General features: G+C 41.5%; 2 protein-coding genes across 2 annotated transcripts in view; one reads left to right on the top strand and one right to left on the bottom strand.

Annotated features, from left to right (window-relative positions):
- PMP34 (Peroxisomal Membrane Protein 34) overlaps nt 1–16,844 on the bottom strand; it is a 55,580-nt gene extending 38,736 nt beyond the window's left edge. Inside the window, exons 1-3 of the mRNA XM_080271665.1 lie at nt 16,753–16,844; nt 7,771–7,831; nt 4,034–4,100 (exon numbers count right to left, since the gene is read on the bottom strand). Coding sequence (XP_080127791.1) covers nt 4,034–4,100; nt 7,771–7,831; nt 16,753–16,803 — 179 coding nt within the window. The 5' untranslated portion in view covers nt 16,804–16,844. The remainder of the gene's footprint in view (nt 1–4,033; nt 4,101–7,770; nt 7,832–16,752) is intronic.
- A 2,059-nt stretch (nt 16,845–18,903) lies between these two features.
- Nucleotides 18,904–20,661, top strand: part of LOC145399008 (uncharacterized) — a 75,661-nt gene continuing 73,903 nt past the window's right edge. The window contains exon 1 of the mRNA XM_080271736.1: nt 18,904–18,930. Coding sequence (XP_080127862.1) covers nt 18,904–18,930 — 27 coding nt within the window. The remainder of the gene's footprint in view (nt 18,931–20,661) is intronic.

Below are 20,661 nucleotides of genomic sequence, written 5' to 3'. Positions count from 1 at the left end.
TCATCTACTGTTTTTAAGGTGACTGACCATATTTTTGTTATTTTAGCTGTATCTGTAGTATATGTCTTAAAAATTTTTCCATTATTATATCTCTAAGGTTAAAAAATATCAAGGTTTGAGGGGGTCCCAACCATTCGTTATTTTTCCCATAAGATTATGTATTCACAGTATGCGAAATCACAGTGCGTGAGGTCATGGACCGCCCATTCACTCACGCCCTGAGTCTACTGTGTATATATACAATATATATAAATATATATATATATATATATATACAGTAATCCATCCACTATCCGATGTAATTGAGCCAAAGGCATGTCCGGAAAGTGGTCCCGTCTTGAAAGTGGGCCCCTGCCTGCTGGACTGGTACTTATGGACCCTAACCCAGCCTAACTTTGAAAGCCATCTAAATAACTCCCTACTGTACATGCATAGCACCTATTTAAACCTATTTAAGACCCTATTCACACCAACAATGGACATAAAGCATGAAATAAATGAAAAGGAACCAAAGAATGAGGAATCAGAAGTGACTGTACCTCAGCCAGGGTACTTACAGCACGTCTGTGGGCGCCTTCTCCAAGGCTTTGGCAGTGGTGAAAATGCTCTTGAAGCACGTACAGTAATCCAGTGTTGTGCTGCACTTACAGTAATTCCTTGCACTGTGAGTTATAATTGTTTACCACTACACATTGTTAATTGCACTACGCCAGTTTCAACCGCCAGTTTGCACTCCACAGTTAATCCTTTGCACTCTAAATTCTAATTTCTTAACACTGCACAACACTGTAAATTCCCGTGTGGTCTACTGGCGAGGTATTGCAGTTTCTTAACAGTTAATTCACAAAAAACAAGAACGTGTGGCATGCACTGCGATCGAAGTTAAGCAGTAACTGCTGGAGTGTTGGTGACAGGGAAACAGAGTTGCCAAACAGCAATGGCCACATTACCAAACTCCTCAATTTTCATTACCAAATTTAACTTTTCATTACCAAATTTGTAATGCTAGGATTTACTCTTCAGTAGTTATATATCTATCTATCTATCTATAGCCCGACGCCCTAATCCCGCAAAGGGTGGCCGCAGACAAAACGCCTCCAAGTCACTCTGTCACCCACCATTTGACTCCCCTCCCCCCAACTCACCCCCCCCTCCCTCATATACCTCTGAACTCCATCCCTCCAACTCATCCTCGGTCTACCCCTCCCTCTCCCTCCCTCCACCTCACCTACATACACCCTCTTAGTCAGTCTTTCATTCTCCATCCTCTCCACATGTCCAAACCACCTCAGTGTATACAAGTGGAAATACATGTAATCACTCTCCTTATAATTAACAGCATGTTGATTATTTTCACGCTATGTAGGCTAGCAGATTAATCAGAGAGAGCAGACAATCCACCATCTCCATCCTGTGTATCCTCATACATGTGAAAAATCCATTTGGTAATGCATTATTCTGGTTCATTACCAAACGAATTTTTCATTACCAAATTGGCCCACATTTGGTAATGAAATATACCAAATGGCAACCCTGACAGAGGAGAGGGGAGGGGGGAGGAAGGAAGGGGTGAAGGGCCATGGTGTAATCAGCTGTTCAGTGTCACACGGCAATTTCAAATTACGGGAGGGGAAAAAATTGGATTTGGGGGGAGGATTTTTTTTCTTTTTTTTGGCCATTTTTGGGTTCTGAAGGTCCAGGCCCACAATGTCCAGTAAGTGGGGTGTCCGGAAAGTGGGAGTCCAGATAGTATAAGGATTATTGTATATATATATATATATATGAGGGGCTGCCCACAGTAATGACGCTAAGTGCCAAATATAAAAAAACGTGGAAAATAGCGTTCAAAGTTTGGCGGCATTTAACTCTTTAGATTTAGTTTACTATTAATGGCAGTGTCATCATATTTGGTCACTTTGTAGTTTAAGGCGTCTAATTTTAAGTAACGATGTGAAAATCACTGAAAGTTGTAAAAATGGTTATGAATATACTGTACCTGATGTTTATTACTGTGTCAATCTGTCAAAATTAGTGCCAAACTTTGAGAGCAATTTGCTGCACGAAATAATAATAAAATAGCATGGTACAGTTACTGTTGTTTACCTATTGTATTGGAATAGAACATAATTTTCATCTGATTCTTGATTGGTAAATAGATACAAAATTGGTGAAAATGATTGAGAACATTACCCGGAAAAGTTATAAGCATAATACAACCACTACTTTCATAATAATAATAATGGTAATAATTACACTATCATAATGAAAAACCATGTTATAGCTATTCCATACAGTCTAGAATGGTTGATTATTGACAACAATAATAACAAAAATAATTACCAGTATGAATGTACTGGTACTGAAATCATCATTCTAGACTATAGAGACGGAATAATGTCATTACTCACCACCCAGTACTGTAGTGTCGTGTTGTCATCCATATTCCATAATCGGTCCAGGTCGTCATGAAGTACAGCAAGCCGACAACTAACCAAAACAACGTGGTCTGGGAATGCTTCACTGACGTTGTCGCTCCCTAGCCTGGCAGCCAATCAGAGAGCAATGCTAGGCTGGCTGAGTTATCACTGGCTAAGACTGTCCTGGCTGACAGAATACACGTGCTCCAGAAAGCTGGGAGATGGCATCACTATTATACGCATAGGCCTACCAGACTAGGCACACGGGGCCTAAATCTTGTTAGAGTGAAAAAGCTACCTTGCTTCATGAGTGTCTCAACCTTATTTTCTGTGTTGTTTTGACAGAACATCCAACCACAACCATTAGAGGGTCAGCATATTGATATACGTCATAAAATGAAGTTCGTGGCAAATGTCGCTTAGGACCGTTTCTCTGTGCAGCCCCCCATATATATAGATAGATAGATAGATAGATGAAGCGTGAGAGAATGATGAGGGGAGTGTTTCTGAATGAGGTGGAGGAGGAGGCCAAGGATGAGATGGAGGGATGGAGTGGAGAGATATATGAGAGAGGGGGGTGGGGGTAAGAGCTGGAAGCAGGGCATCGAAACGGTGGAGGACAGGGTGACATGGCAGCGATTTGTTTTTGGTCACCCCTTACGGGATTAAGGCGCCTGGCAATAGACAGATAGATAAATAATGTATATATACCAGTATATATAATGTAATCAAATTTTTATGATTACTAACCACAATTTTCTGGAATATTTTACACAGATACAGTATAGTGATAAATCAGTCAGATACTGCAGTTTATCTCATATCTTTAAGTAACATGATGAAAGGTTACATTTAAAACCAACATAGGTTCTTATTTATGATCTCAAACTTGTCATACTAAAACATACTGCAGTAATGACGGCCTACGACTCTGGAAGAAAAAAAAAAAAAAGTGGTGAAATATATTTATGATAAAATATGTGCGGATGGTTATGCCCGTAAGTCTTAATCTAATATACTATGGCACTAGCCATGTGTGTGTGTGTGTGTGTGTGTGTGTGTGTGTGTGTGTGTGTGTGTGTGTGTGTATTTTGGGCAGCCGAAACGACATTTTCAAATCACACCAAAACAGGCACAAAAATTGCAAAAAAAATCGCTGATATGAAAAAACTTGGTCCCATCACGATTGAAAAACTTTTACTATACTTAACGAACGATCACATTTTGACCAAAAAATGCCGCTCTCAGCGCCCTGCATAGAATCTCTGTAGAATGATTTGCCCATGGCTACAGCAACACGACAGCCCTCCGCAGGAGCAAGTGTGAGGGGCCTGAAGGGCCCATGAGCACTTGTTCCAGAGCTAGGATAATACAGCATAGCTATATATGTTTAACTGTGTGTCCCATTTCAGTCAGCATGCTGATCAGTATCACCCCACTTGTATATTTTTTCTTTCTGATTTCTAGATCTTATCTATCTTTTAAGTGACAATATCAGCAAGGATGAAGGAGATGATTGATGATAATGATGTTTGTTGATGACAACAATGACAATGACAACAATTAAATTGATGCTGAACTTCAAAACACACCAGAAAATCAAAGGTAATACTTACAGCCCCTCTTGCTTGTATATCTCTGCCAGCTGACTGAAGATGTTCTTGCTGGTCCTCCCTTCCTCCACTGAGGGGAAACACATTTACTGACACATTATCATATCAATTTCTTCACACTGTTCCTAACAGGTCCTTCAGCTAGATGGCATCTTTCTTATTCTATTCTTGCTACCACCAGATACAGTAATTAAATCTCACTTACGACAGACCTCTAATACAGTACTGAACTGGTTAATAAAGGCTAAACCTAACCCTTCCCCTTCAAAAAGCCTCTCCTGAGCTGAATAAAAGCAACTGAAAGCACCAAAAACAAAACACAAAATCCATCATAAGAACGAATGCATTAATCTATAGCTACCGCAAATTGACAGGACCTTCCCCCACAAGGTATTAAAAAATGCAGAAATCATAGTATATCACAATGTCTGTTCATGAAATGCCATTCATTAATATGAAATCATGTTTCCCTTGGTTTTCAGGACCAGTAGGATGCGTTTTGGCATAGAATCACTCAGATCTCTACAGTAACCTAAGGACATTTCTTTGCACCAAACATTTGTCAGTTCAGTCTTGAGGCTGTCCAGATTAGGTGTCTTCTTCTCTGCCATGATTTTCTTCATCTTTGCCCAGCAGTTTTCTATCGGATTTAGATCCGGACTGTTGCCAGGCCAGTCGAGGACCTCAATCTGATTATCCTGAAGCCATTTTGTCACCTTTCTTGACTTGTGACATGGAGCTGAATCGTACATGATAAAGTCGCACCCATGAATAGCAAAATAGTTTAACAAATGATCTTTCTGAACTTGAATGTACTGGCCACCATTCATCATCAAGTTCTTAGGAAGAAAGTAGAGGCCTCCCCTACCCATTTCACCTGAGAAACACCTCCATACCATTACTGATTGTGGGTGCTTAAAAGTTGGCATCGTGTAAGCAGGGTCACATTGAATATGGGAGGCAGGGCGACAAACCTTGCCAGAATGAACGTGCAACACTTAAAATGTGCTTTCATCATTTTGTTTTGTTTTTAAAGGCTCCAAGATGCTTGCATGCGTAGGCCTTGGTCATCTAATGGCGGCTCTCCAAGCTGCACAATCCACTGCAGCCTCCCTGTTCAGTCCCTTAACCCTGAGGTCACACTTAATGACCTTGTCCCATGTCTTTCTCGGTCTACCCCTCATAACCCCACCCCTAATATTAACACTTCTCACCTCCCTCACTCAATTATCATCCCCCATCCTCTCCACATGTCCAAACCATCTCAATCTACCTCTCCTCATCACAACATCAATACACTCCAGTCCCATCCTACCTCTCAACTCTTCCATCGTTAACCCTTCAAACATAACTATTCTCCACTCATCCGATGTCCAGTGTGCATATTTCTTGGCAAAATGAATGTGCTGCTTCTTCATGCAATCAGTGAGAAGCGGTTTCTTGCCTGTGGTGCAGCTTGGAAAACCCAGCTCCTTCTGCAAGCAGTGTTGGATAATTCGAATTGAGATGTCTTGTAACAGCTGCAGATGCATTCTCTTCAATTCTGCTGCTGTCAGTAGAGGATTCTTGATTACTTCCCTCTTCAGAAGCGTATCTGTACCTCTAGAAGTCATCCTCTTCTTTCCACTGCCATGCTTGTGCTCTGGTAGGACATCAGGTGGCAGGCTGCACGCTGCAGCAAGAATCTTCACGACAGTTGACTTGCGCGTCCAGTACGTTCACAAATCGTATTGATAGGCACATTATCCTGCCTCCATGCAATGATATGGACCCTCTCATCCCTTGATCAGTACTTTCTGGGCATGACAACTTAACTCTAGGAAAATAACAGGGCAAACAGTAATGCATATGAAAAAAGATGAAGGTGCATGCTCGGAGCAACAGGAACATATACTTCCACTCTTGATTCTGGGCAAGCAATGATGTGCTGAGTGTTTCACCACCTCCCGCCAACACAAGAGGAGTTGCCAGTTACTTCTTGCCTCAAAAATTCACTTGGTAGAGGTGGAAACACAAAGCAAAGACAGACAACTCTCCCATACCAATTCTGTGTGTAGGTCCTAAGTCAATTTGCGGTGGGTGTAATTAACTATAGTAAACTCTCAATTATCCATTGTCGCAATATCCAGCCAACACAATATTCAGCGCTGCTGGCTTGGTTCTATTAAAGCAATATCTGGCAAAATTATGCAATATTTGGGGCCAAAACTTGACATAACTGGTGTTTCTATGCAATGTCCAGTGTTGAGGTGTATCAACTGGCTTGTAAACGGCAACCAGCCGGTGCTGTATTACTATATTATTGTACTGTATCATTATTTTATTGTACTGTATTTTATGTTTAATTTTCATCTTTTACTCATGGGAAAGTTTTTAAGATAGAGGGTTGAGAGATAGTGATGCTATACCCAGCTGCTGAATAGTGAGCCAATGGGGATAACTTAGAATTCAGTATCTGGTGTTTCACATTATTAAGCATAGGGCTTGGCTGAATTACACTGGATAATTGCGTGTTTACTGTACTTATATTATTTCACTGACAGATGAATTGCAATAAAAAACATGCTACATTCTGTACTTCAATGACAAAGTCATATTTATTATTAAAATTAATGAATATGTGTGGTAGGTGGGGGTGCTCACCATCCACTAACTAGATGCAGTACTGCTCTTGGGTAACTCCCTTATCCTTTCTTCCATCCTTACTCTTCTGTCTTTCTTTCCTTCATTCCTTCCTCTTTCTTCTGCCTATGGGTGACTTTACACTCCCTCTTCTGTCTTTCTTTCCTTCATTTTTTCCTCTTCCTTCTGCCTATGGGTAACTACACTGAGTGACTAGCCAAATGGTTTCCTATACACAAGGAAACCATTTCCTACGCTGGATCGTACCCATATAACCAAATTATAGCGCCTAGCGGTTTAGTGGGTAATTAAGGTGCTCCAACCGGATTGAGGTCGTGTAGGTTTATATCCAAGGGGTGGTTGAGGTTTACTGCTCATATACTGCCACTCAGGGATGATCAAGCTGGTCACTCTCATTTTAAATGTCAGGGCCAACTTGCCTAGCCCTGGGTTCCTACGCTCCTCTATGGGGAGACATAGGATTGAATGATGGATGGATGGATGGAAATCCATCCATCCATCATCCAATCCTATGTTTCCCCATGAGCAGCGTAGAAGCCCAGGGCTAGGCAAGTTGGTCCTGACATTTCAGATGAGACGGAACAGCCTCACTCATCCCTGAGTGGTATTACGTGTGCAATAAACCCCAACCATCCCTTGGATATAAACCTATACAGGCTCAATCCGATTGTAGCGCCTTAATTACCCACTAAACCATCAGGCACCATAATTTGGTTATACAGTTACCACCCAGCATAGAAAATGGATTCCTGGTGTACAGGAAACCATTTGGTTTGTCGCTCAGTGTAGAGTCACCAATAGGCAGAAGGAAGAGGAAAGAATGAAGGAAAGAAAGACAGAAGAGGAAATATAAAGTCATCCACATGCAGAAGCTTGAGCAACGAATGAAGGAAACAAAGACAGAAGAGGACGGAAGGAAGCGCGGAAAGAGCAGACACCCAACGCAGCTCGACATTTGAGTGAGTGGATGGTGAGCGCCCCATGATTTCAATGAGCAGTATTCTAATAAGCAAATAATGTTCAACAAGTACAGTATATATGATGACAAATGTATGGGTACCTGGCACTGGCCCCAGCAGAGATGGATAAAGACTCACGTTGCTGTCTGGTGCGCACTGTGTCCAGAGGGTAGAGAGCTGACATGGCCACTGCTGAACCCTGCCAGTACATATATTACTGAACTGTATCTATCAGCATCAGCAAAACAATAAGCAACACAAGGATTCAAATAACAGGAGTATTCAATAAAAAATGGTGCTTATACAGCTTGACCTAAAAGGATGCCAGCATCAGTATCATTTAATCTCAAAATGACTGATCTTGAATTTGGCTCTCTGTTATCTTGCTATTCTTTTTTTCTTGGAGGGAACAATTCTGTTGGCTCCTTGCCCGCTGGTTCCTTCTTCTTAGCAAGAGATGCGTAAAGAGGAGATATGTGAAGATGAGCTGGTGTAGAATTGTGCTGGTTACAACATGGCTAAGAGTGAAACCTGAGTTGTCAATAATAAGAGATTCTCGGGCTACAGGTCTCCCAAAATAAATAAATGAAAAAATCTAAACTACCCTATCCTAATCTAACCTACGGTGAGTTGAACACTGCTCCATCCATCCATCCATCATCCAATCCTACGTTGCCCAATGAGGAGCGTAGGAGCCCGGGGCTAGGCAGTTGGTCCTGACATTTAAGATGAGAGTGACCAGCCTCACTCATCCCTGAGTGGCATTATGTGAGCAATAAACCCGAACAACCCCTTGGATATAAACCTTCACCGGCCCAATCCGATTGGAGCACAATAATTACCCACTAAACCACCAGGTGTCAAAATTTGGTTATATGGTTACCACCCAGCATAGTAAATGGTTTCCTGGTGTACAGGAAATCATTTGGCTTGTCACTCAGTGTAGAGTCACCCACAGGCAGAAGGAAGAGGAAAGAATGAAGGAATGAAAGACAGAAGAGGGCGTGTAAAGTCACCCGTAGGCAGAAAGATGAGGAAAGAATGAAGGACAGAAAGACAGAAGAAGATGGAAGGAAAGAAGGATGGAGGAGAGGACAGGGCAGACACCCGATATTGCTGATACACTAAAAATAAAAGAAATTTTTGAGTAAATAGTGAAAATGGCAGGGCAGATTCATGTACAAACCAGGAACAAAAACAAGCTTCTTGATGCTCCAACACTATGGTAACTGGGGTGTGGTCTATCTTACAATATAAGACTCCTTGGTATCATTAACTTCCTCTTGAAACAGACAGATTAGCGAAAAAAAGAAATCAGGACTGAATAGGTGACAGACAAAGAAGGAAAGAAACCAACTTATTACACAGGTTCAAAGAATTATGTGCTTTGAAGGCTAGAGCAGAGACAGAATACTGAATGTACATCAATGGTTCATCATGGTTACATGTGCACGCATGCACACGCACGCACACACGCACGCGCACACACACACATGCACACACGCGCGCGTGCACACACACACACACACACACACACACACACACACACACACAAAGCTTGCTTAGGCCACTCTGTTTTTCCTCTGGGTTCTCACCCCCCCCCCTTGGAAATTGCTCATGTTCCTCTAGTGGAGCGCACACCCCAGGCTGAGAACCACTGCTGTGGATGGAGAGTTCCTGCAGTCAAATCTTGTTTGTTAACTTTTAAAGAAAATAAATGCCAGGTAATGCATACAGGTAAAAAGAACTCTGCATTTCACCATGAAGTGAACAAAACTCCTTTGCAAATTAATCAACAGCAGAAAGAACTTGGTATCACAATAACTATTAATCTTGAACCATCTGCTCATACCTCCAAAGTTGCAGCAAAGGCTATATCCTGGGCAGCATTAAGAGAACTTTTGCATGTATGGATTTTGAGGTATTGTGGCCCTTTGTGCAACCCTGGCTCATCCTTATACAATATGGAGTATCCAATGAAAGATTAGTTGCCCTATATCAGGCGACACATTGATAAATTAGAAAGCATTCAAAGAAAAGCCACCCAAAAATACTCTTTTTACACTAACTAGGTTTAAAACTGCCATCTCTCCATCATGAATGCTGGGTTGTAAGGGGGAGGTAGTGGCTCAATCGGTAGAGACGTGGCCTGCGGTCCCACAGGACCCAGGTTCAAATCCCTGCTGGGGCAGGGTACAGTTTAAGGATTTAAATTTGTTAAATTCATACTTCACTGATCTTCTAGAAGACCCACTGACATGTTGTAAAAATACAGTACCCCCACTAATACCAATATACAGTACCAGTCCTGTATGAGACAGCTCTAGCATGTATTCAATATGGACAGTGGGTGTTAGAGCCGAAGTGGTCACATGTAGAGGTGTATGGTATGTAGGAGGACTACTGGGCATTGGCAGCAGGCTGTGAAGCCTATGCCCAGCACTGGATACACACATTAAAAAAATATAATAAATAAATGAATAAAAATTAGCACCAGAATATTATGTTGGTCATGAAAAATGATATGAAAAGGTTGCTGAGCCATAGTATTGTGCTTTTCTATCAGTGAGCTACATGAAATAAGCTGCAGAAGGACTAAAACCTAGAATAAGTTAAAATATAAGAGTAGCCTACAGTCCCATACCTCAGTAAACTGAACTGAACTATGAGGAGAGGTTTAGGAGACTTGAACTAACAACACTGAAGAGGGAATAAAGAGAGGTGTCATGATCAGGGCCTTCAAATTAATCAGAGGGTTTAAAAATCTAAACAAAGAACAGGTTTTCAAATTATAACCAGAAGCATGCACAGAAGATGGGGTTACACATGAAAGTTCGATAAGCCACGATACAGGATCTCAAAACGAAATTATTATTACAGTAAAACCTAGCTATAATTGCCTTCAACAGACCGGAATTCTCTTTTATTGGACTTGAGGAGCTACCTGACTAAATTCCCACATAACGGAAAAAGTCCGATAAAGCCAGAAGTAGTCCGGACTGCCTGACACTTCAGCTATGTTCACCACACTAGAGTAAAAATACATGTTTATCAATGTACAGTACAGTATTAGTATACAGCATATATTATACCATTTGATTAATGTAGTGAAGTTATAACACAGTACAGTACCGCAAAGGTAGTCAAAACAGTTTAAAAACCATTCATGCGATCTGGAATAATGTCTGATATATCGGAAAAAGTCCGGGTTAGCAGAGGGAAGTCCGGATGTCACTTTTATCGGAATTTTGCATTTTTCGGAATGGTGTGGGCCCAAATTAGTCCGTTATAGTGAGGTCTTACTGTATTTTCTTTTTTTATGAAAGAGTGGTTAATGACTGAAAGAGACTACCAGAAAAGGTTATCTGATGTCCAAGTACCACTGTGGCCATGAATATCTATGACTAGTATTTTAATGCAAATCTGAGAAAAGGCAACCTTACGAGCCAAGATCCCAAGCCTCTTTACTGTCAATAAGGTATACCGTACCTATATATGCAATCACTGAGGAAAGCAAACTAAATACAATGAACGTTTACCCAAGTACAGTATCACTGATCAACTCTATGAATCTCTATAAAAATATTTAAAAGTATGGGAGCAACTTTAACACATTATCTTAAGGTCGTTTGGTTTGTTGTTGAAATGTTCTTGCATTTAATTCACAGTACAATTGGATTGTATACGGTACAACCACAATTCCAGCGTGGGACCTAATCAGCATACAGCAGTTGTATGTTGGGGAGGACAAGTCCATGTTCTGACAGTAAAGTCAGAAGAGAGAAGTTATCCTCACAGCCAGAAGCCTGGTATAGAGGGCCATGCAATATGAACGGAAACTGAACAGTACAGGGGGGAGTACGGGGGACGTGGGTGACAGCTTTGTTTGTACAGTAGTGTGGTGCCTTGGGCAGCAAGGGTCAATGGACATTCATAGTCTCATTATCTTATGTAACCCCTCTAATATTACCTTTTCTGCAATTAGCCTACATCCGCCAATCAACTGCAACTCCAGGTGCATCCTCACCGAGACACTTAGGACATGTGCAGAAGGATGATCAAGAACATTTAATCTACAAAGACTATATAATGAAAATGATGAATTTTTATTTTGGAAAGAAAAATATGATAAAATTATCCATCCATCATTCAATCCTATGTTGCCCCATGAGGAGAACAGCACGGAGCTAGGCCAGTTGGTCCTGACATTTAACCCGTCACGTCCTGAGGTTTTCCGCACCTCTGACATCCCCCAGTCCCGAGGTATTTTCGAAAAATTTTTTTTTGGCTAAAACCTTCGCTTTTGGTGAGAAACATCGAAAATTAATAGAGAAATCGCTCACCTGAGGTTTAAAATACCCAATCCAGGTAGGAGTTCCTCCTTACCTGACTGGGTTTTCTAACATGCTGGCACCAAAGAAAACGAGTTCTATGGGAGGGTAACTATTTTATCCACTCATAAATGGTATTTATTTATTTACTTGGTACGAATGTATATGTAGTATGAGAGTATATTGGTTTTCAAGCAGTAATAAAAGCATTATAAGCACTGTTTCACTCACTAACTAACCACCATACCTGACCTTTTTTTCCCACATTACCTGATCATTATTTCTGGCTGTTTCTTCTTCTAATGCTATGTAAACATTGTCCTCCACATTGTCATCGATTGGGGAATCACTCTGGCCCTGAATATCTTTACTAGCCAGGTCACTGGTAACAGGTCCTTTGCCAAGAAAATGGCATGATGGGGGGAGGGGGGAGGTTATGTGGTATAAGGCATTGTCCCTGCTTGGCATCTTGTAGAGGAATAGAGGAAGGTGTCCCGTGTATACACACGAAAAATCACGCGCGAAAATTGAAAATTGTGCAAATTAGGGACCTTGCAATTGCACGACGTACTGGTACGTCGCCGGGACTGGCAAATGCAAATCATTGCAACGTACCCATACGTCGACGGGACGGGGCGGGTTAAGATGAGAGTGACAAGCCGCACTCATTCCTGAGTGGCATTATGTGAGCAATAAACTTCAACCATCCCTTGCATATAAACTCACATAGGCTCAATCCAATTGGAGTGCCTTAATTACCCAATAAATCACCAGGTGCCATAATCTGGTTATATGGTGACCACCCAGTGTAGTAAATGGTTTCCTGGAGTACAGGAAACCATTTGGCTTGTCATTCAGTGTAGAGCCACCCACAGGCAGAAGGAAAAGGAATGAATGAAGGAATGGAAGACAGAAGAGGGAGTGTACAGTCACCCGTAGGCAGAAGGAAGTTTCGACCAAATCCTTACTTTTTGTTTCTTTTTTTCTGGAACCCTACAAATTTGTGTTTTCTGTAAGATTTAGACTGTCAATTTTATTGCAAATTACCGGTGCCCGTTTTTGAGTTTTTGTCCCTCCTCCCCCCTGGAATGGGAAATCTGCAATAAATTTGACAATAAATATCATATAGAAATCAATAAAATAGTAAGGCTGTTGAAAGATCAATGAATTTAAGTACCAATTTTATCTGAAATTACCAAGGCCGTGCAGTAAACTGGCCGTGCTGTATTTGAACTAACCTTACCAAGCCTAACCAACCTTGTAAGGCCATGCTGTATTTGAACTAACCTAACCAAACCTAACCTTGTAAAGCCATGCTGTATTTTAACTAAACTAACCAAACCTAACCTTGTAAGGACATGACCTCTTAAAAATTGAACAGAAGCCTGGGCCTTTTCGAAAAAATGTAAAATGAATTCGTAAAACCCAAAGTCACAAGTCTGACAGGTGCACTCCATGGTCACCATGACTAGAATAAATTCTAAATTCAAATTCATCAGAAGGGCCTCCCTTTCCTATTTTGGGAACTAATGGTTTGAAATCATTAACCTACAACAAAGCAAAATACTGTACTGCACAAAGAGGTCGCTTACTGGCCAACGTTCATGACTCATTCAAAATGGCTGCCCTTCTCATCAGGTTGCTGACTGGCCTGTGACACTGACTGGTAATGCGCGCTGGAAACAAATATACACACTCACTCATAAATCAAAAGATCTGGCTGTATGAAGACCAGCCTCTGCCCGAAATTTCAGAAAACAAACAAACAAAAAATCTAGACTGACATTATTGATGCGGTGGTAAGTGTTGGTACTAAAAATTCTTGTCACTGAGAAAGCTAACAACTGGTTAAGAAAAAAAATAATGAATTCCATATTTGGATGAAATGATAACAGAACTGAAAATACAGAAATTAACAGCTCGGTATATAGGTTACAATGTGGAGAAACAAAACTCAGGCTCTCTTCATAAAGCGAATATGTCCCTGAATACTCAGGAAACAAATGGCCAAACAGATGGACTTTATGACATTATTATGAGACTAAGCCTTGGTTATACACTCAATCCTCGTAAATCGCGGCAATTTGGGTCTGGACCACTGCCATGATTTATAAATTCCGCGGTTTATAAATAATAACTCTTATGTGAAAAATGAATTTGGGTCTGGACTTTGGCCAACCACCTCCCACAGCACCCTACCGACACCTATCTAGGCACCATCAAACATATACAAATTTAGGAATATTCAGTGCATGTATTTAATAGAAATAGGCAATGTTAAGGGATCTCGCCTTAATCCTATGACGATATCGCTTAAGTGAATGGAGTGGGGTGGTGCTGGGAAGAACTTAGAACCTCTCAGCATGAGATGGGGGTGCTCCCTCATGCTGTTCTCCTTTCTCCAGTTCCTATGCCTCCCTCAGGAAGCCCTCAAAGTCCGCCTCAGAGATGACAGATGCTACGTCATCCACGTCCTCAGTGTGTGAAGGGCCTGGCTGTGGTTCAGGCTCAGCTTCTGCCCTTACCCGGACAAAATAGTGGGTGATGAGTTCCTGATGTTTCTCATTAACTCTGCAGCATTAGTATGCACACTTGTCACCAGGGACGGGTGGTGATTGGTTGTTGAGTCGCGATTTTCAAATTGAATGCCGCGGTTTACGATTCTCCACGGAAAAGGCCCACTTCAGTGCTTAGATCCGCGATTTAAGGGTGCCGGCAGTCTGACAGCCACTTAGCCGTGATTTATAAACACGCGATTTACGAGGATTGAGTGTATTATCGGGAATTCACTAAAGATGACCCCATTCCCTGTGCAGTTTGTGCTGCACAAGCATCATTATACAGTATTATATAATGTCCTCTTACTGCAAAATACTGTACTGGTATAAGAATCCACATCTTAGTACTCTGAGCAAATCTCATGGCTAACCAATGACATTGTGTTAATTTCAATTCTCCATGAATATCCTGAATTTGCACCAAGGTTCTAGAAGGCACTACATTCATTATCTGCATTCAGCAGTTACACGTACAACTACAGGTATATACCTGTATTTGTTAGTTTTTAATCTTGAATTACCCGAATTTCTTGGCAAATGCCACATTAATTACAGTATGTTTCTCAATGCTGTACATATTTCACTTGTAAATTTATGTCATAGACTGCCTAGTGCAGCCTAGCCATAGCCACTAACAAATATATATAATTCTCAACCTACTGTAATAGTAAGCACCTGAGTGTACTGTGCCAGAGAAGGAAATGTAAAAATTATGGTATAAGTAATGAAGAGAGAGAGAGAGAGAGCTGGAGATGTGTTGGTGTGTGTGCTTTTGCCATCACTCACTTACCCCATACAACATAGTCAGTGTTGCCAAGCAGAAATCTTCAAAAGTGCTAAGCTGAACTTTAAACGCACTGAACTAAAGGTGGACAGTTCAAATTTTTGCGCTAAATTGGACTTCAAAATGCGCTAGATATAGAAAAAAAAAATCTATCATTTATTAGTGCTAAATTATAAAAAAAAAAACACTAGATCTAGCACGGTCCAAAAGCACCAAGTTGGCAACCTTGGACATAGTGACATGGTGGTATGTTATTCTTGTTGCAGGTAATGCAAGTGCCATAGTGGTAATACTTCTATATTACGGTACTTTAATGCTACTTCTCTCTACTATGTGATATACCATACTCTTTCCTTTACATTTTGTAGTAAAGGGTGACCCAGAAAACCTCCCACATTTCAAAGGTAAATAAAATAAAAAATGGTAAAAGATAATTCAAATATTATTTGCACACATGAAACTTCATTCAATACAGTTTTTATTCATCAAGTTTTAAAGAAGACATCCTCCAAATGGTGGCCATCATTGTCTATACATGCTTGTAGGTGATTTCTGAAGGCTGCCATGGCTTGACAGGGCATGTCGGGTGGAACAGTGGCTATCTCCATTGGTTGTATGGATGGAAGTGAAGGTCTTTGTGTAAGATTCTCCTTGCAGTTTCCCAGGACATCCTTACAGCTAAAGCATGCTTCCGCGCAGAAAGTCTCGGAGACTGCACATGAGATCGCCTCAATGCTTCAATATTCTCAGGTATACGAGCGCTCCCAGGTCAACCAGATGATTTTTTTTTTTAAAGCTGAGCCGGTTGCCCTGAAATTCTCAACCCACTGCAAGATAGTTTTCTGATCTGGAACGTTTTGGTTCCGTGGAATACTGAATCGTCTTCGAAATGCCCTCTGCATGGCGATCACGGAATGGTTGTTTGTGGAGAATGCTTCGACAGCGAATGCACAGTGTGTTCCCGACCACGCCATGTTGGTGAATGAGGATGATTGGGGTTGGGCTACCAACAGACCCTTGCCCCGCCCCTCCCGCCTCACTACTGCCAGTGCTACAGCCTTTCGAAATGTGGGAGTTTTTTGGGGGTCACTCTGTATAAACTATATCTACTAAATGTATTTTACAAAGTTACCATACATCTCTGTTTGCTGAAGGAATGTGACACGACTCACCACTATGTTTTACACTATGCACAAATTTGTAACCACTGACTACAATTTTGCTGAAGGAGGTGTGTGGCACGACCCACCACATTCTTTTATTGTATATGCACTCTCTATACCTTTACAACAATAAACATTTCAAACTTAACTAAAGCAATTCTACACAAGTACCCATAAGAGGTGTCAATGCCATGATAATGCTTCGTCAACCCGGTTAACTGGTGGAACAAAAAAAAAAAATAAATAAATAAATAAAAGTTGGCAATAGCATGCAAACTACTCACACTTCCTCCAGCAATGGCGTGTACGAGGTTGCTATATGTGAAGAGCTCCATGACTAGTATTATACTGTAGTTCAAATCCTTCCCCGACAGACTAACAGCTCTATCTCTGCAACAAGCCGACGAATTACAAACTCGGCAGTGGACTACTGATTCGGCCCAGAAATTACCGAATCGGCACATTTCGTTGCAAAATACTTTTTATCACAAGATAGCTTCAGTCATGTCTCATTATCTGACACTCAGATTTAAAATAGTAAACTTACGGTTTAATTTAAGCGGTAAAAATGCTTTACAGATTCACTTCCTCTTTCTCTCTGGCTCTTTTCCATATTTTTCTTATAATTTTTATGGTGCTAAGCTATTGTTTACTGCTGATTTTATCAGTGCTCAATCGAAATAATACTTCAGCGGACGCCATCTGGCGATGTGCGAAAACCACTGAGCTCTTAATCACCAGTGATCATCATATGGAGGAGCTTTCTCATTCTTATTTTTATATATGGATGAGTGGTCTTATGTCTCCTTAAGGATTACCTGAACTTGTATTAGTGCAAAATCAATGTGATGGGCTGGTACGTTTGTACCACTGAGCTCTATAGTAATGATAGGCTATCTCACTGCTTAGCTTATGTAAGCAACTGCGAGACAGAAACAGCAAGCTAAATGGAGGCGACGAGTGCGGGTGTTTCAATGTGGCGGCCAAAGTTACACGCTCGTACCTTCTCCAAGGAGCTCAGTGGGCCATCTCCGCCGCGATCGTGTCTTTGACCGCCATCTTGAAACACCCGCACTCGTCGCTTTTATTTATTTTTCCTCCCTAGCTCAACGAATTATATGGGGTACATTTAACCAAGAGTATAAAACAACGCCATAGGTTGCTGCAGTGCAGAACGTACCCTTTATGGCATTGGGGTAGAGATTGGTAACGGGCAGAAATGGAAAAGAGTGTAGTATTAACGTTGAAATGATAGTGATGTTGAAGTTGTTTTACGTCGAAGTAATGATGCTGAATTGGTGTGGGAAGTCCTTTGACTATCCATGCCATGAAGCCGATTGTGCAAATTGATAAAGGCAGGAAGAAACATGGCAGTATCTACAAGAGAGTGTGAACAGAAGAGGACATGAAGAGAAAGACTGGAGATAAATGGACCCTTTTTAATTTCCTCGTTCATGTAGGAATCTGGGGAAGAATCTTCTCGCCCCTCCCCAGTGGGCAGTAACCTAATACAATTAGCAACAAAATATAGCCTATTTCTTACTTGTGAAATGTTATGCCATCTCTCTTCGATGAATTTCTGTGGCCATTTTTGCATCCGTAAGCTGCACGGTGGACCATGGCTCTGTACATTCCGGAATCATCGGCTGCTTTCAGAAACCCACCGAGCAACTCCGTAAAACCGCGGTCATCGCAGTGGTGTTTTAGTTTGGCGCTACACCAGCGCCGCCCTGGCGGTGGACACACAAGTTACGCGGTGTGGTTTGTACACAAACTCGCTTGATAGTAGTTCTCGGAATGCGTACCATTTTAGTTTTTTCTTTTCAAAATTTTGTAATATTTTCATCTAAATCACATTAATATTTTAATTTTTTTACTGTTTTCAGGCATAGCTTGCTTAAGTTTTATAAAATAAAAAGTCTGCGTATAAATTAAAGTGTATAAAGTGTTTGAGATGGTATGTTCGTCCTGAGCAGCTGACTTATAGTTGTACCATTTCTTAACGGGTTTTACAGCTGTTTATGTTATTTGGCTGTGATATTGTTGTTTAGACTACACAGATGGCATGATGTAAAACACATATTCAAGAGCTCCAGTGAGATGGGATGAAAATGGCCGAGTCTGTCAGTAAGTGAAAGAGTGCAAAGCTCGTGTTTGAGGTGTATGTTTACTGTATTTGGTAGATTTAGGTGATTTTACCATGGCCATTTCGGAAACCCCCCACTTCAGTACAATGTTGTAGTCAAAGTATAATGCAGCTGGTTGATGATCGCCTTTGACCAAGGCCTCATAAAACATGGCCAGCGCCAGAGCGAGTGGCCCATGCGATGATTTTACAGGAGTGGGTGAACCATCCCTCTGCCAGGACTGTGTACACCCTTCCCTTGCAGGCTAACATGTTCTAACATGTTTGTGGGTTAACGGCTTCCTCGACCATGGCCCATTATACCCAGAAGAAGAAGGTAAACGGCTTGCAGGCCGATCATGATTGCTTTTCTTACTGTTTGCACCTTAGCAAAGCTGTTGCATTGGATAGGTGGCTGTCTAGCAAGACAAGGCTGATTCATCAAAACAGTTAACAAACTCATTGCAAGTGGAACTCCAATTGCTGGTAATAATGTCGTTACATCCAACTAACAGACGCAGATTACTATCTATCCATCTATTGCCAGATGCTGTAATCCCATAAGGGGTGGCCCCAAACAAGTCACCTCCATGTCGCCCTGTCCCCTGCCATTTCATTGCCCTGCTCCCAGCTCACACCGTCCTATCTCATCTACCTCTCCACTCTATCCCTGCATCTCATCCTTGGCCTCCCCCATCCTCTCCCCCCCCCAACACCTCATTCACATGCATTTTCCTCATCAGTCTCTCACTGTCCATCCTGTCCACATGGCCAAACCACCTCATTGTGTTTCTTCTCCACATAGCCCTAGCTACAGTATCCATCACAAATGCATTTTCCAACATTTCTATCTATCTTTTTATTGCCAGACGCCTCAATCTGTTCGGGGTAGCCACAAACAAATCGCCTACATGTCGCCCTGTCCCCCGCCATTTCACTGCCTCGCTCCCAACTCACACCTGCCCCTCTCATATACCTCTCCACCCCATCCCTCCATCTCATTCTCGGCCTCCCCCTTCCTCTTCCCCCCTCCACCTCACTCACAACATAGGATTGGATGATGGATGGATGGCCAGAAGGAATGGGCAGAATTCGAGTTGGAGAGTTCAGAGCATTTAGTATGGATGAAATGATTTTTAGGAAGCGAAGAACAGATTTAGCATGATTGTAGGTGAATGTAGGGAAGCGTAAAGTCATGGTCCGTATGAGAAATGAAGTCACTGATGTACAGTGAGGTTGGAGGATGTGGAAATGGAAAATGTTAGTGCATTTAAGTACTTGGGGAGTGTGATGAGTACTGGTAGGGATGGAAGTTTAGAGGATGAAGTGCTCAAAAGAGTACAACAAGGAAGAAAGGTTGCTGGTTCTTTGAAAGCAATGATAAGAAATAGGGAAGTGAGCATGGAAGTGAAAAAGTCATTGCATGATTCTGTGGTATTGTGATGCCAACTCTAATGTATGGAAGTGAAGCCTGGACCTTGTTGGAAGGACACAAGTCAAGAGTGAGAGTAGTTATAATGAGTTATTTGAGAGGAGCATGTGGAGAGACAGATTGACAAATGAGGAAGTGAAGGAGCATTTTGGTGTGGATGTGGATGTGCTAGAAAGCACTAGGAAAAATGCATTGAGGTGGTTTGGCCATGTGGAGAGGATGGAAAGCGAGAGACTAACGAGGAGAATGTATGTTAGTGGGGTGGAAGCGAGGAGAGGGATGGATGGAGTGAGAGGTAGCAAGCTACATGAGAGAGGGGGATGTGTGTTGAATTCAGTGAAATGGCAGGGGACAGGGCAACATGAAGGCGATTTGTTTGTGGTCACCCCTTACAGGATTAAGGCTTTTAGCAAGAGATGGATTATCATTAACAATGAAAAACTTCAGAATCAAATATTTTGTTTTCTATCACTGGAATACTATACCCACGTACATACTCATTTCTTCTTCCAGGTGATTTGCTATTTTTCTTGGGTCATCTATAGTTTCACCATTTTCAGTTTCCAAAGAACGTATTTTTGCATGGGTTTTTAGCTTTTTCTTTCCATAAATATGAAAATACAGTATTTTGGGTTT

The sequence above is a fragment of the Coenobita brevimanus genome, chromosome 47 (genome assembly GCF_032717465.1).
Source record: "Coenobita brevimanus isolate Jiangsu-jjx chromosome 47, ASM3271746v2, whole genome shotgun sequence".
Classification (NCBI taxonomy): domain Eukaryota; kingdom Metazoa; phylum Arthropoda; class Malacostraca; order Decapoda; family Coenobitidae; genus Coenobita; species Coenobita brevimanus.
The sequence above is the reverse complement of the archived record's forward strand: the minus strand, read 5'-3'. Positions and strand labels throughout refer to the sequence as shown.